The following is a 13,246-nucleotide window of genomic DNA, read 5'->3' as shown; positions in this document are numbered from 1 at the left end:
CCAACCGAGACATAAGAGTCTTATCTATTGTGTAATATGTAAGATCATGCTGGCACTTCACACAGCTAGTGCAAGATGAGAAGTTTTTGTTTATTTTTTGGTGAAAATGAGGATGCTTTGACTCGATAAGTCTCTTATGCCTCAGTTGGGATCGTCTTTGAAGCTGCATTGAAACTGTAAACTGTTGAGGACCACTAAAGTTCACTATATGGAGAAAAATCCTCATAGAACTGAACAAAGAAAGACATAAACATCTTGGATGACATGGAGGTGAGTAAATTATCAGGATTTTTTTATAAAAGTGGAGTATTTCTTTAAGTGATGTACCTGCTCGTTCTCTGGATCCTTTACTGTTGTAAATCGAGTATGTGTTGTGTCTATTCAGACCGGGTTCGAGGAAAGCCACAGGAAAAGCACTAGAGAACGCAGCCAGACATTCACCCAGAGCCGGACGCTGTCTGCATGCGACACAACAACATCAATTCAACAACACACAACAACACAAACATGAGTAACATTCTGTCCTGTCACACAATAAAGAAAAAACTAGGGCTGACTTCTTATAGTCGAGGATTCGAGGATTCGATTCGGAGAGGTCTGATTCGACTATGAACCTCATAGTCAAATAGTAGGGAAGTGTTATGTAACCAATGAGCAGCAGCACTGAGCAGCTTAACCGCAGGGATGACAAGTAAACACAACAACTGCGCTTTTCAAATTAAATTCATATATAGCTATGCCCTTACTGTTTTTCACATCACATGTATAATAAAGGCAAAATAGAAAGAGTTAAGAGAGTAACTGGTTTTTCGTACATTTCTATTCAAAATTTAATATTATGCAAAAGTGAAACTAAGATGACAGAATAACTGTAGCGTAAATTAAATTACTTTAACTGATCAACACAAATACAAAGCGCCATAATATAACTCATAGCTTACCAGCATTAAAACCACTTCAAATAAAAACCTTTATAGTTTTTTTCTTTGTATACAGCGTCCGCTCCGTGAATAAGGGAGCAGCAGCCAAAAACGCCGGATGGCTTTATTATTAACTGACTGAACACTTGACTCTTACCTGGACATTAAGATATGAACGTTTTTCATCAACAGTATCTGCGTGAAACATTATAAACATTGAAAATCACCTGTGCCTCGACTGTTTCACCCTTACGAAAATTAACCATGGTTTTACTACAGTTAAAACAAAAAAACATGGTTTCTGTAGTAAAACTATGGTAAACACAAAATAACCATGGTTTTGACAACAAAAACCATATTAAAACATGATTAGTGTAGTAAACCCATGGTTACTACACTTTTACCACAATAAAACCATGGTTCATTTTTGTAAGGGCAGCAGGTCCACTATGTTGCAGAGAGTCCACTTAATTAACGGCTTTTCGTTCGGTCCGCGTGAGCTAAACATTTTTGTTCTGTAATTTTTTACTCGCATAGGCTATATTTCTACATATTTTTGACCAAGTAACACTCAGATATAATGTAAGTTGTTTTGTTATGCAAGTTAATTTCAACTTCTGAAATGATGACAAATCTTTCTGACTAAAAATGATCTATCCAGCTTAACTGAGCCAAAATAATGATTTATTCGTTTTCATACTTTAGAGATACACATTAATTTATCTACTAATATACTATTGAAAATGCCATAAATAAGTAATTAATTGCCTTCTGTACAGGTGCATAAATACTGTCTTTAAGACACTGCTTTGTTCTGTATTTAAATTCCTTCATCGTGACAGCCCTAGCTGCTATCTAAAAAAAAATATGTTCGACTATCAGTCGACTATGGCAAAATCTAACGAATCAGATTCGACTATGAAAATCCTTAGTCGAAAAAAGTCCAAGAAAAAAACATTTCAAATATAATAAAGAAAAACAGAGATTTACCTCTCAACATAAATACTTTTACTGGTTCCAAGTGAGTACAAATTGTTTAAAATCCGATAGCAGGACACCTGGACGTCATCCACTAAAGAGAAGTGATTATAACACAAGTACAGCGGTTAACCATCGATCCACTGACAATACAAACATTGATCTTTTTATCAATCAATTAAATGATAATATACCAGTACAATTAATTCAAGATAGCAAATAAAAATGACCAATTTGTAACGTACCCAATACATATTTAAAACCATTACGAAGTGTTTATAAATGAAGAAAATCTGTTATTACACACGTATTATCTGATGAAAGTGATGAAGAGTAAACTCACGTATGAGGTCTTCTCCAAACATGTTCTGTCCGATGTGTTCAAAGAGTGAAGAGAGGACGGGCAGCAGGGCTACAGTTGTGTAGTTGATGATCTGTGTGACGCCCTTGGGTTGTGAGCGTGTATGTGTGAACTGACCCTGTCGTAGGTTCTCCATCGTCTTCTCCAGATCTTCTGCTGCGTTATCAAAAAACGCCCGCAGAGCAGCTTTGACCGAATCCTGGCCTGTTTTCATCACAGTCCTGTAGATTCAACATTAAACAATAAGACAGATTGATGCTTGATCACGTACTGTACATCTTACTCGCTGACAGAGGACACAATACTGATTGCTCATTGGTCAATAATAAAAACACTCCAGATCCAAGAACAGACTACAGTATATACACAATATAGCAGAATCATCTTGTCAGTGTTGCAAGATGTTATAATGTGAAGTTGTTTGACTGACCTGGCGTCCAGCGTCTGTCCCAGTATGTGCAGGCAGTTCACTATTGAAGCCGCATCATTACCTGAAACAGAACAACACCAGACTACATTTACACCACTGATACTGTCTGGTCTCTACGAGGGTCTCTGGGGGTTTTTTAGCACACTGATATGAAGTGTCCCAAATGCTTAAAAACTACCAAAAACTGTGGTCTAGATCATGTTTGTATGTTTTTCATTTGAGATTCAGATTTGAGTTGAAATAACTCAAGATTTATGATTGATATCTAATTTTAGTAGTTTCTCTAAGTGGATGTTAGATATTATTAATGTTTCTAAAAGCAGAATTTGTTGATGATAATCATGCATTCAAAGTTTCTAACGCTTTAAAATCATTTCTTATCACAAGGTGGCATACTGTGAATGTTAGATATCATGACACACATTCAGAGCTCAGAGATTTAAGCTTTGACGTTTATCATCTGAGGCTGAACATGAAAACAGAAAACATCAAACACAGAGAAGAGGGTCGAGATAAAGTTACACAAGTGGATGCATAAACAGTCACACAACCACAACAACATGCTGAAACACACACACACACACACACACACGCAAACTCACAGGCCTTACCAAACAGAGAAATCCTGTGCCTGACCAGAACTCCCAGTTTGCAGAAAAGGCTAAGAGAGCGTTTGTGTTTGAGAGATTAGAGAGAAGAAGAAAATGTTAAAAAGAAAGAGGAAGAAAGCAGAAACAAATCACATTTGTACAAGAAGAGAAACTGGAGAAAAAGAAGTCATCAAAGTTATACTTTCATAAACTGTGTCATGAATATTCATTTAAATTCCAGGAGACATAAAGTGCTTAAGGTGGTTTGAGATAAACACATCACCTGGTCACCATCTCTTTCTCTTTATTGGAGGCGTGACCGCCGCTGCTGATTGGACGAACGGCAGTGGACAGAAAGTACAGACGATGGTTTTTAAAATACTGATCCACGAGGGGCAGGACAACCTAAACATTACACAAAATAACTGCCTGATGAATCTCCAAACCAGCTGGATGAAAAGTGTGACATCAAATCTGTCAGGAGAAACAAACCTTGCCAAAAAACTTGAGCTGCTGTTCATGAGGAATTTTATCTCCCTTAGATCTCATAGCAGCATCTGAAACACAAACATACATCTCATCTAATTACTCCATCAGGCACCATTTTCTCATTTATAAAGTATTTGTGATGAAATATGACCTGGATGTGATTATATTTGTACTCTTACCAAACTCCAGCATGTGTTCATGAGCTTCATCCACATATGTGATCAACTGCTGAAGAAATGTGTACGCAAAGCGTTTCTCTATAGATGGTGTGTCTAGATCCTGTTCTTTCATAGCCCTGCACAATAAACACACAAACGCACACACACACGTCACATCTACACCTCCAGCAGGAGAGATTCATCTCCCACATCAACAAACAGTTCTAATGCTGTTATGTAGAAATGTAATGTTTGTGTCACCTTGACACGGTGTATCCATTGATCTGAAAGAACTTAAGGATGTCTTGTGCTTTTTCTCTGTCTTTGCATTTCTCTTTGGCAGTTAAAGTGTCGTAAGGAACCAATAATGGATGACTGCCTCCACCTGATAAACACACACAAACACATCACTTACAAACTACACAACATCTGACAAACACACACACACACATTATAACAAACCACACAAAACACAATCCTGCAGTGCCATCTAAAGGCCTTTACAATAATAACAGTTTGTACAGATCTGTGTGCAGTTTCCAACACAATGCATTGTGCTTCATTTAACATGTGTGTGTGTCAGTAATGATATTCTGCTTTATTTATAGTTTCTGTTGGATTAATATTACTGTAAATTAGGGATGCACCGATAGGATTTTTTGGGCCGATACCGATTTAAACAGACAACTTCTGGCCGATACCGATTGCTACTTCAAAAAAAGTTGGACTTCTTTCCCCCCACTAAAGTGCAGTCTGTTTCTTTTATTGTTCAAGACATTTGAGACAGCTCAACAAAGGTTTTCTATCGGTGCTTAAGTATAGTGCACAACAGAACATTAAATAATTTTAATTGAACAACAGACATGCAATTCATTTTTGTTGAGAAGAGTTGAGAATTAGCAATAGCTATAAACTCTTTATGCTGCGCATCAGTTACAGGCTTTGAACTATAACTATGTTTGCTTGTATGGTCCCTGTCAAATAAATAAGTAAATAAATAAATAAAAATTGCCTTTATGCAGTTAATTAATAAACAATCGGTATCGGCCTTTCTCGTGCTATTGCCGATATGCCGATGGTTTCAAATTCATCTAAAATCGGCCGATAAATATCGGCGGCCGATACATGGGTGCATCACTACTGTAAATCTATTGTGCTTACAGTATATCAGAGCGTACAGTTCATTAAAGGTGCCAAAGAATGCATGTTAATAATCTGTTTTAAATTGTTCTCTGATATCTACACAGAAGGTTTGTGGCTTTATTACATAACAAAATTATCCAGAAAAGTCTTTACATGTCCATATACTACCCTAGGATTTGTCTTTAGAATGAAATGGTCTATTATTACCTCATTTGAAAGGGTCATGAATAATAATGTTGAGCTCTGCTCTGATTGGCTGTTTCTCCTTCAGTAGCTCTGTGTGTGTGTGTAAACAGATCTTATGTTTGAGTCTGTATCAGATTTTGGGGAATAATTAATTGTTTGGAGATTGTTAATGGACGTTTCTGAGTGATAAGTTTGGGTTTTCTTCAGTATGGACCTGCAAAACATAACTGTAACGTCAATAGTAGAACTTCAGCCTAAACACTAGCATATAGCATTAACTAGCATATAGCATTAACTAGCATGAAACGCTAACTCAGCAGTAACAACTTTGTTTTTATCATTGCAACAACATTGTAATTAACTTAATGTTGGTGTGTACATCTGGACTGTAACATCACAGTTGGTGTTATGTTGAGATTGGTCTGTTTTACAGCGATCTTTTGAGGTTTACATAAGAAGGAGGAAACAATCGTGTTTGAGGCTCATGATATGTCATTACCAACTACACAACTCTTAGTATTCATCTAGGCTTATAAATGCAGTTTTACATTCTATAGCACCTTTAAAGATACACTAGAAAACAACACATTGATTTACCTTCAACAACAACTTCATTTCTGACTCATTATACAAGAAACATTTACATAAATCTATATTTCTGAACTTGAACCATGAACAGCCAACCTTGTCATTTACATTTACATTGATTTTTTTTAGCATTTATTTATAAGAGACTTACAAATGAGGGAGCATTCAATGTTTTCTCTTAAACCAGCAATCATATCATTTACATTTTTTCATTACTCTGCCACATCACCCAGGACCAATCTGTGCCGAGACCCATCAGTACCGTGTGTTTGTATATGGGGTTCATTCATTATGAGATTTGGAACGGGTCAAATGGAGGGTTAAAGACAAATCTGATCTACCTTTGGATTCTAGCTCCAGTTTTTTCTTCTGAGCCCAAATGTTGTGGTAGTTTTCAGCCAGCAGTTCTGCCATTGACTAAAAAAAGACAAACACTGAATTACTGTAATGTTTCAGGGCACACATTAGCATTAAAGCTGTGAAGTCGTGACACTCACATGAAGGTCTCTGGACAGGGTCACGTTACTCATGTCTACAGGTCGTGGGCAGAAACCATGAGCGCCCTCTATAGACCGCTGCAGGTGACAGCAGTCAACAATCACATTATTAATGTTTCAATGAGATACGCATTTCATATTTTAAACAATAAGTACTGTTTCTAACCTGACTGGACAGAGATATCCTGCGCGTGCGGTTGTGCAATGTAGTCGCATCGCTCTCTTTCGTCCGCTCGATGCTCCATCCCCACGACAACATCGTCTTCAGGCTCTCTCTGATTGGCCAGCGATAAACTTCCTTATCCTATTTAGTTTCAATTCAAAGATTTATGATTTACAGATTGACAGATTCAATGTATGAGAGATTACGCAGGCGTGATGTTTTAATACCTTCTCAGAGAGACATTTATAGGGCTTTAGTAAAGGATGAACTTTAGTTGATTCACAGAACTGCTCTCCATGAACCCAACCCATCGCAAACTACAGAAAGACAGAAAAAAACACAGGCAAGAATCAACTACAAGAACTTTACACTAAAACAAATCAACTGCAATGTAAATATGAGAGAGTAAAGAATAAACATTTTCAATCAAGTTGATTTCAGATTTTCTGTGATGTGGTGATTGTGTGTGCTATCCCTGCTGAAAAATAATAGAAACCATCACAGAAATTCTATTGGTTTTCATTAAAATACCATTAGGAACTATTAGCTTGTACCATTAAAACCATTACAAAAGTCCTTTCTGTAGTGTGTTTTGGGACCATTAAATCCTTATGGAATAATACCCCCACCAATAGAGCCCAACACATAGCAGTAGAGACCCACAGAGACCATTATAGTTTCCATTACAACCAATACAATTCACATTAAAGGGGGGGGGGGGGTAATGCTATTTCATGCATTCTGATTTATTAACACAGTTTAAGAGTTGTAATCCTCATGCTAAACAAATGCAAAGTGTCAAAAAAGCAGTTCAGCGTGTTTCTGGGCCAAACTCATGCTTTCTCTTTCCTACAAATTTCAGAATGGTTTTTCAGACATGGGTACCAGTTACGCATCAGTGACCCCAAATTCCTTTTATGGGCACTTCCCCTGGAAAAGCACGCCCACACGTCAACCAGAGTTAGAGTGAGGACACTCATTATCATTGTTCCTCCAAGTAAAAATCACAGACATCACTGCACGCCACAGCTTTCTTTAATATCAAGACTCAACAATGGCACAAAAGAATTGCGTTTTTGGATGTAAGAAGAAGAATGCCTAAAGCATCAAATGACTACCTAAAATCAAACTTCATTACAAAAATGAACAATTGAACATATATATAGCTTGATAACAACTACCTTAAAGGACCAAAACCATCTTTCGGAAAATTTTATTGGAAGTGTAGTGTATTTTTTTATTTAGAGCCGAGTCCTGTTCGTTTGCATGAAGAGGGCGGGGTTTATGACTTGTACTGCAGTAAAGATCCAGCTGCTTCACTTTTTAGGCTGTACGAGGCACACTCGGTTGTAATATGCACACAGCCATTTGACACATTTCTTACCTTCTCCATTGACCATTTCTCATGTGAATATTCAGCATATTTATTGATGAAATGGTCGAGCTTCTCTGGAATAACAACACTGCAAAAGAACAAACCCACAGAATCATTATTAGGACTCATCTCAGTCTGACACCAATGTTAAAAAAAAACTTCATGAAATCTAAAATCAAACATTTTAATGTCAACAAGGTTTTAAAAGAACGTGATTAGCTGACTAACAGAGAAGAAAAGCAGGATATTTTGATGAGATATTATGCCTAAACAGATTATCAGTGCTGACTGACCTGCTGGTTTCAGCAGGTTGTGGGTTGAAGTTTCCTTCAGCATCCATTGATGACTGTTTCTCCATCATGGCCACATAGTTTGACTCCATGTAATCTGGAGGTAAAGCTCCACCCACCGCGCTCAGACACGGCAGAGCTAACTTGAACAGCTCCACGTCATATTTCTAAAAAAAAAACTTAAATATATAAGAAATGTATACATCATTTCACATCACAATGAAACGCATGATAAAACTGCACTACATAATAAATCTTTCTGTTCACTGCTGTACCTTTCTGGCAAGAGCATCAAAGATCCCCCAGAAGAGTTTTCTAGACAGATGCAGCTCCTCATCCGACGCCGCGCCGAAACTTCCCCATCCTCCCGACAGACAGTAATACTTCCAGCAACGCTCGTAGTGATTGGTCAAGAGCTGAGAGACGACACACCAATCAGAAGCGAGATTATTACACATGTTCAAATCTCTTAAAGAAGACATATTATAAAAATGTGAAAAAGATCAACCCAGTAACTTAGTTTTGGTAAATCATTCTCTGCAAACATGTAAAAAAAAGAACTCAATGAAATTTAGCTCCCCTTGTGATGTCAGAAGGGGATCTTATTATAGTAATACCGCCCATTAATCTGCAGTGTCCAACCACGGCACTGACATTTAGTGTAGAGATCAGCTCATTTGCATGTTAATAAATTATCTGCGGGGTATTTTGAGCTAAAACTTCACATATGTACTGTGTGGGGACACTAAAGATTTATTAAACATCTTAAAAAAGTCTTGTGAAATGTCCCCTTTAAAAGCCCAGACTCATGTAAATCAGCATGCAGACAGCGTCTGACCTTCAGAGGCATCTTAGTGTGTTCATTCAGCACAGGAACATCAAACACCAGACGTCTCAATAGATGCTGCATCATGGACGGCCGCAGTTTACCGCAAACACACACACAAAACACACAAAACACACAAAACACACAAAACACACAACAACAAGACTGAATAAGAGAAAAGCAAACTTGCGTGCTGTTGTTTTGAATGATTTTATTGTTTAAATGCACGTCCTCACCCGCACACGGACAGCAGACACTCCTCTATAGCGTCTCTCTGAGCTTTGGTAAGACAGCAGCCTTTAGAGAGTCTGTAGACGGTGTGCAGCAGAGAATCAATGAGAGACGCGAACGGCTCCGTGCCCGCAAACAGAGGAGCGCATTTAGTGAGCAGAGGCAGAACGGCCGTGCACAGGTACCGGTTCAGTGCCAGCGCCATATCTGTAGCGCTCAGAGCGACCTAACGGGTCAAAAGTCAGCGTTATAACACACACAAACACACTTAATGATGCTGAAGATGTGAACAGAGACATCACGTGACTCACCGTGTCCAATGAGGCGGCAGCTCTGAGGTCAGGTAAGAATCCGACCTCTAGCAGGTGCAGGAGAAAGTTCTGGTCCTCGATGCCGTAAACACGGTCCAGGAACAAAACCATGGCCGCTTTGTGATCAGGACAAAACCCCGCGGACATATCCGGCTCGACCACAGAACCGTCTGAAGACACGAAAATACACAACAGTGTTACAACCAATGACACTGTTACATCCACTGGGTTTGATTAAACAGAACACGTGTGAAGTGTGAAATATTGACTGTCATGAAACCAAAATATCTCAATAAAGATGATGACTAGATTTCAGACGGACCTTTAGCCAGCGTGGGCATCAGAAACGGAATACTGATCACACCAACCAGATCCTCTATAGGGATAAGAGATCTCAGGATGGCTCGGATACGGATGGCCTCACCCTTCCCTGCGTGGATCAGCTAATGGGACACATACAAATAATCTGTGGACTTCATCATCAGACCTCATGAAACCATGAGCTTAATGTGATGATGAAGAGCACAAAATCTTTATTAAGTGTTTCAGTACATTTACACACACACACACACACACACACACACAAACTCACATGCATCTCTGGAGCACAGCGACCCAACAGATCAATTAGAGCAGCGTAGAAGGTCATGATGGCATTTCCCATGTGAATGGTCTCATCTTCCTCTTCCTCTATCACATCATTACTGAGAGAGACATTATATACAAACATTCAGACTACAAACTCTCAAGTTTTTCAGATCAGTATTAATTCATTATAATCATCTTTCCCTCCCTGTAGCTCAAAGTTTTTTTCAATGTTTTTTGGTCATTTTAGGGCAACAGCTGAGAGTCCATATCTCACTTCACTATAAGGACGGTTTCTCTCCATCAGTCCTTCAATAATGTCTCTCTGTGTTAATACATACAGTGTCCTGCTCTCCTCTGTGGTAGGTGATGGTCCATCTCTACAGGGATCTTCTGAGATCTTTATAGCTTCCTCCATCGCTGCCAGCAGCCCATGCCCACCTTCTCCACGCAGAGCGGGTCCGAAACACTCCGGCCGGCGAATCAAAAGCCGTACGACCACGTTAGCGTTCTCCTCGACGCTCTCTCCTGAAGACGTCACCCGTGCAAACATGTTTAATCTTCACAAACATCATTTAGACCTGGGTTTAGTTATCGTATGTTAAATACAAACCATTACAGAAGACTGCAAATCTGAGAAAGTCCAGGTATCGTTCACCCTCGACCGGATTCCAGCCGATGTCGGGATATCCTTTAGACATCAACATGACACAACTCTGCAAACCACAACCGGCCAGATACTGAACAACCTGTAACACAAATACACACAACACAGAGGTCACGGTGACATACAGAATTAATCAGTTAAGGCCCGTGTAAAGTCATTTCAGAGATGTGCTTGTAAACACATTTGAAATGTATTGCTGAAACATTTTACAAAGACCATGAACTACTGTATGTTGTACTTAATTGTGGCGTTACACCGTTAAAGAGTTTTTTTCACATTTCTGTGCTCAGGATTATTTGGGTGGGGCAAAAACGGTGGCTCGATGATGCACTGGAGCCTCTGAGAATGGCCCCGCCCCTAACACAATCATGAGCATCCATTTAGGTTGTAGCGGTAAGTTAAAAAAAGACAACAGCTTTCCTGCGAGTGAGAAAGTTTCACAACAACACATGAACACACATCCAGACAGACTAAACGTAATAATGCCATTTTTAAATTGAATCTACTGTGAGAACATTGAGTATCCTGCTCTGATTTCTGTCAGTATGAATACATTTTTGTTCTGTTTTGAGTGTTTTAGCGTTATTTTCTACATGTTGACAAAAAACAATTGCGAAATGACGGTGTTTACATTAACCAATGATTTGCGACTGAAACTTAGTTTTTTCTCTCGCGATAAGTCGTTGACTGATGTTGGTAGGTTTACTAATATCACATCCACTGCACTAGACTTTATTTTGAACTGAATGAGACGTAAGAGTAGTAACCAAACATTAATGCCAAGGAAAGCCCCTTATACTTTGGAGCGGCAATGTATAGGTATGTAAGGGTTTGGTCTTGTCATGTTTACGTCTTTTATTTTAAAGTCCTTGTTTTATGCTCATGTCTTTTATTTTGAAAGATGTCTTGACATGTTGTCACTAGTTTCCCTATTCCCTGATGTGTCATGTTTTGATTGGTTCCCTGTCCCTATATAAGCCCTCATGTTATCATTAGTGATGGGAGAAACTAAGCTTTTCGAAGCTTCGAAACAATTGAACCAATTGCTTCGAAAATTGATTCAGTTTTTCAAAGCAATTCAAAACCCCACACACGCTGGCGACCCCTGCTGGTCAAAATAGTGTAAAAGCAGATATGTCAAAACATTTTACACTTTTTTTACAAAATAATAGCAAGATTTGTATTAAAATGTGTTTAAAAAATTATTTAACTTAATTAAGACAGTTAAAAGTGTAGTATGTGTTTTTAGTTTTATTTAGGGCAAACAAATCATTAAAACAAACTACCCTTTTAATTATGCACATTTTTGTCATTAAATCTGTCTATAAACAAAAAGTAGACAAAATGGCAGTGTTAGGGCCCAGTCACACCAAAAGCGTTTATGGCAGTTGCAGGCGCCTTTTTTGAATGATATTCTATGGGCAGGGCGCGTTTGCGCGCTGTTTATGCGCGCCGAGCGCCTTGCGGTTTTCTGCCGCGCACGCGTTTTTGAATGAGCGCTGAGAGCGGAGAAGCGCCTGACGTCATTTGCGTCTTCCATTGTCCAATCGAATGAGGGGAGAGGCGGGCCTTACGTTGTGGTGAGGGAAGTTTACAGTTGCTTTGAAGAACCGGACTCCACTCGCTCACTCTCTCCTGTGTGTTTGTGCATCTCTCACCCTCAAACAAGGTCAGAGCAAGCGTCCTCTTTTTAAAGTTTCTGCTAATATGACAGTTAACAGCAAAAGAGCGCTCCCGCTTCAATATTTGATTGACAAGACAGCTGACTCGGTGGTTGCTTAGCAATATGAAAAGCCGCGCCGCACTGCGTTTGCAAGCGTTTAAAGCGCTTTTGGTGTGACTGCGCCCTTATTAGTCAGAAGGATAAATGTTTTATGAACTTGCATAATAATACTGACCCGAGTTCACCTAAACATATTAGACACTGGTCATGTGATCAACTCCCCCTAGTGGTGAACCATCGGATTTTCCAAACGTTTCAAAACAGTTATGATGTAATGAAGCCTCGTTTGCTAAAATCACGTGACTTGGGCCAGTTTGAAACAAGCTCCAAACCACTGATTCAAAACAAAAGATTCGTAAATGTTTCGAAGCCTCATGAAGCAGTGCTTCGAAAATGACCATCACTAGTTATCATTGTCTCTGGCCGGTTATTGTTAATGTAAAGTGTATTTACCATGTCTGTTTTCTTGTATTGTCTCGCCATGTCATGTCACGGATTCTTGTTTATACTTTGTTTCTTTAAAGTCACTTTCTGCGATTAGATCCTGCCTCTTTTCATGTCTTGGATTGCACGCGTTACAAGGTTTTTCTTGGAGGTAATAGTAGATTATTTTAAATCAAATGAGATTTAGGAGTGTTACCCAAACATTATTGGCAAGGAAAGCCTCTTATACAGTAGTTGGAAGCAGACACGTATTGAAGTGTTTCTGGGAGGTTTTAGTAAATACTACTTCAT

At 38.9% G+C, this 13,246-nt stretch overlaps 1 protein-coding gene across 10 annotated transcripts in view; it reads right to left on the bottom strand.

Annotated features, from left to right (window-relative positions):
* Positions 1-13,246, bottom strand: part of ryr2a (ryanodine receptor 2a (cardiac)) — a 91,814-nt gene that overhangs the window by 25,114 nt on the left and 53,454 nt on the right. For all 10 annotated transcript variants that reach the window (XM_073867279.1, XM_073867281.1, XM_073867280.1 and 7 more), the window contains 23 exons: positions 10,735-10,870; positions 10,463-10,649; positions 10,129-10,240; positions 9,859-9,979; positions 9,537-9,706; positions 9,236-9,451; positions 9,007-9,102; positions 8,444-8,584; positions 8,172-8,335; positions 7,888-7,966; positions 6,731-6,820; positions 6,507-6,644; positions 6,341-6,418; positions 6,185-6,260; positions 4,188-4,311; positions 3,948-4,063; positions 3,772-3,836; positions 3,563-3,684; positions 3,301-3,350; positions 2,690-2,750; positions 2,242-2,480; positions 1,911-1,992; positions 328-458 (listed from right to left, as the gene is read on the bottom strand). In XM_073867279.1, the coding sequence (XP_073723380.1) occupies positions 328-458; positions 1,911-1,992; positions 2,242-2,480; positions 2,690-2,750; positions 3,301-3,350; positions 3,563-3,684; positions 3,772-3,836; positions 3,948-4,063; positions 4,188-4,311; positions 6,185-6,260; positions 6,341-6,418; positions 6,507-6,644; positions 6,731-6,820; positions 7,888-7,966; positions 8,172-8,335; positions 8,444-8,584; positions 9,007-9,102; positions 9,236-9,451; positions 9,537-9,706; positions 9,859-9,979; positions 10,129-10,240; positions 10,463-10,649; positions 10,735-10,870 (2,794 nt within the window). The remainder of the gene's footprint in view (positions 1-327; positions 459-1,910; positions 1,993-2,241; positions 2,481-2,689; positions 2,751-3,300; positions 3,351-3,562; positions 3,685-3,771; positions 3,837-3,947; positions 4,064-4,187; positions 4,312-6,184; positions 6,261-6,340; positions 6,419-6,506; positions 6,645-6,730; positions 6,821-7,887; positions 7,967-8,171; positions 8,336-8,443; positions 8,585-9,006; positions 9,103-9,235; positions 9,452-9,536; positions 9,707-9,858; positions 9,980-10,128; positions 10,241-10,462; positions 10,650-10,734; positions 10,871-13,246) is intronic.

This window comes from Misgurnus anguillicaudatus, chromosome 4 (assembly GCF_027580225.2).
Source record: "Misgurnus anguillicaudatus chromosome 4, ASM2758022v2, whole genome shotgun sequence".
Taxonomy (NCBI): domain Eukaryota; kingdom Metazoa; phylum Chordata; class Actinopteri; order Cypriniformes; family Cobitidae; genus Misgurnus; species Misgurnus anguillicaudatus.
Note: the sequence above shows the minus strand (reverse complement) of the source record. Positions and strands in the feature narration are given on the sequence as shown.